The sequence below is a fragment of the Monoraphidium neglectum genome (genome assembly GCF_000611645.1).
Source record: "Monoraphidium neglectum strain SAG 48.87 unplaced genomic scaffold scaffold00200, whole genome shotgun sequence".
In the NCBI taxonomy this organism is placed as follows: domain Eukaryota; kingdom Viridiplantae; phylum Chlorophyta; class Chlorophyceae; order Sphaeropleales; family Selenastraceae; genus Monoraphidium; species Monoraphidium neglectum.
In genome coordinates, this window is record NW_014013428.1 from 34395 (window position 1) to 37686 (window position 3292).

The 3292-nt window shown below is 61.0% G+C and overlaps 1 protein-coding gene across 1 annotated transcript; it reads left to right on the plus strand.

Moving 5' to 3' along the window:
• Positions 1 to 69: 69 nt before the first annotated feature.
• On the plus strand, positions 70 to 3177 carry MNEG_1891 (Dynein gamma chain, flagellar outer arm; the record flags this gene model as incomplete). Its single annotated transcript, XM_014049635.1, has 9 exons — positions 70 to 147; positions 387 to 564; positions 686 to 882; positions 1139 to 1248; positions 1487 to 1562; positions 1821 to 1952; positions 2150 to 2309; positions 2616 to 2751; positions 3045 to 3177. 9 exons carry the CDS (start codon positions 70 to 72, stop codon positions 3175 to 3177), a joined length of 1200 nt encoding a protein of 399 aa, XP_013905089.1.
• Positions 3178 to 3292: the final 115 nt, after the last annotated feature.

The window sequence follows — 3292 nt, forward strand, 5'->3', positions numbered from 1 at the left end:
CACACACACACACACACATGCGGGTTTGCCCCTCCGACCTCCCCAGGCCTGTGCAACTGGGCGGCCTCCATGTGCAAGTACCACGAGGTGGCAAAGGTGGTGGAGCCCAAGATTGCAACAATGCGCTCCGCAGAGGCCGAGTTCAAGGTGCGACCGTGGACTGCATGGCCACGATCCCTATGGCTCCCTGCCGCACCCCTCAGCTGGGCAGCTGCATTGCGTCATTTTGTTTTCTAGCTTTCTTGTCGTCATAAATATGTTGCTATTTGAAAAAGGACGTGCTGGACAGCCGGCAGGTCACATAAGTATGGTGCATGGAGTTCAACATGCAGACAATTGGAATGAAGCGGCTGCGTGCTCCTGCCCTAATGGCGCCACCCTCATAGATTGCGAGCAAGGAGAAGAACGCCGCGGAGGAGCGCATGGCGATCGTTCAGGGCAAGCTTGACGAGATGCAGGCGCAGTTTGACGCAGCCATGGCGCAGAAGCAGGCCCTGGAGGACGCCGCTGCGGCCACGCAGCGCAAAATGGACAGCGCCACGGCGCTGCTGCACGCGCTGGCAGGTGAGGACGAGAACCTAAAACGTTGAACCTCCAGCTTTGCGCGCCTAGTTAGATTTCGGGTGACAGCTGCTGGATTTTACGCAAGTGACGCTCACAATATGGGACCTGGCCATTTGCGCAGGCGAGGAGTCGCGCTGGACGGCGCAGTCAAAGGAGTTTGACTCCCAGATCCAGCGCCTCACCGGTGACTGCGCGGTGGCGTCTGCGTTTGTGTCGTACCTGGGCCCCTTCAACAAGGAGTTCAGGGAGCTGCTGATGCAGAGGGACTTTTACGGGGACTGCGTGCGCCTGGGCATACCGGTCACGAACAACATCCAGGTGTGTATGGGGGGGGGGGGGGAGGACAGCGCACGTGCTCAGGCCTTGTGACGGCTGGCTGCAGCCGCGGCATGGGCACCCAGCAAAACGCGCAAAGTACGTTGCTAGCAGCGCGCTGCCCGTCAGCTGGCCCGCAACCTTCCTGCCGGCAGACTCACCTGTGCTAATCATCCTGCCTGTGCGCACTCACTTGTCCAACACACCCGAGCCCCCTGCTGTCCAACCACCGCTCACTCTCGGCGCCCCTCCCCTCCAGGTGACCAAATTCCTGGTGGACGACGCAGAGGTTGGGGAGTGGGTGCTGCAGGGCCTGCCCACAGACGAGCTCAGCGTGCAGAACGGCATCATGGTCACACGCGCCAGCAGGTGCGCGCGCTGCAAAACATCAGATCACGCGGCTGCGCGCGCCGGTGGAGAGCTGGCATCCACGCATACAGCCCACCCGCTCGACTTTCGTCGCCTTCATAACCTCTCTGGATGTCAGTGCCCTCTCCCCTCCTGCGCTCACCTGCTTGTTTCGACCCTGTTGGGCCCCCAACCCCTACTCACCCATGCGCTCCGCTCACTCACCCACCCACCCCATCTGGAAACCCCCCACCCCCAGGTACCCTGTTCTGGTGGACCCCCAGGGCCAGGGCCGCCAGTGGGTGCAGAACAGGGAGGAGGCCAACCAGCTCAAGGTGGGGGGAGGGGGGGCCGGGAACGCTCAGCACTCAAAAAGACATGCTCATGAGGGCTGGGGGCCTCGGGCAGGCCGTCTGTTCCCTTGAGGCGCAGCAGCAGCAATTTTATTCTCGGCAGAGCAGCGAGCACTCAGGCTTGACGCCGGTGCTTTACGGCACTGATTGCTCATTTGCTGGACCCCAGCCCAGCTGCAACCCTTGCCTGCCCCCCCCCTCTTAACAAACGCCCCCCCTACATCTGTGGGTGACCCCCAGGTGACCCAGCTGGGTGACAAGCAGTTCCGTCTGGCCCTTGAGGACTGCCTGGCGTTTGGCAAGCCCATGCTGATTGAGAACATTGAGGAGGAGCTGGACCCGGTGCTGGACCCTGTGCTGGAGCGGCGGCTGGTGGGTTGTTAGCCCAGCTTTGATCTACTTTGACTAGCAAGATGGCCAGGGAAATGGCCTCCACTGAGCACATGCGCGATGAGCCGTGAGCTCCTTTGGTATACAGGTCATCTACGGCCATCAATGTGCGCATGGTATTGCTATTCATCCAATATGCACCTTTGAATGTCATCACATTTGCCACTATGACGACCTAGGTCCGTAAGGGCAAGAGCTGGGTGGTGCAGCTGGCCGACAAGGAGGTGGACTTCACCGACACGTTCAAGCTCTTCTGCACGACGCGGCTGCCCAACCCGCACTTCACGCCCGAGCTCAGCGCCAAGGTCACCGTGGTGGACTTCACAGTCACCATGGCCGGTGGGCGAGGGACAGTGCTAGGGCATGGAGGGGTGTGCAAGGGGGGTGGGAGCCGGACAACTGGTTTCATTTATCTGGCAGGCCCCTGCAGGCGTGGCACAAGCTTTAAGGGAGGGCCGGCATTAGCCATCTGATTGCCTGAAGGCTGCGCGCATCACGGTCGCACGCGGCCACTCACCCAGGTCAATGCCCAGCCACGTCACCTCGTTACAACCCTCTCCCTCTGGCGCGTGACACCGCACGCCCCGACATTCCAACCTTGTTATATACAATTGTGCAACCATATTATCCAACGCATCACCCCAGGCCTGGAGGACCAGCTGCTGGGCAAGCTGATCCTGAAGGAGAAGCACGAGCTGGAGGAGCAGCGGCAGGCGCTGCTGGAGGAGGTGCAGTCCTACAAGAAGAAGATCAAGCAGCTGGAGGACGACCTGCTGTTCAGGTGGGGGGCAGGGAGCGTCAAACACTTGAGTCTCCGCCGTCGATGGGGTGATACTGGGGCCCAGGGGCGCAATGAGACGGGATGGGATGTAGTGGGATGCACCTGGTGCTGGGATCGCAAGCATCATACCCCCACTGTTGTCCGGGCAACGGATAGGGGCAGTCTACCGGGCAGAACTGGGGCGACATGCATACCTGGCAGTCAAAAACAGGTCCTGCCAAGCACCTGGATGGCAGCATGTTGTTGGTGATGGTCTTGGTGGTGCGCCCTGCGGCCTGCTCTGCCCTGCGCAGGCTGAGCAACAGCCAGGGCAACCTGCTGGACGACACCCAGCTCATCGATGTGCTGGCCGTCACCAAGCAGACGGCACAGGTGACGCCTGGGGTTGTGGGACTGCCAGGAGGAAAGCTGTGTCGTGCTGGATAGATCTGCGAGGACATCAAGGTCCCCTGCCTGGCTGGTCTGCACGGGGCGTACAGTGTCGGTCCTAACATCGTGCGGCCCTTGATTTTGGCTCACTGTCTGCACAATCCCTTGTGCC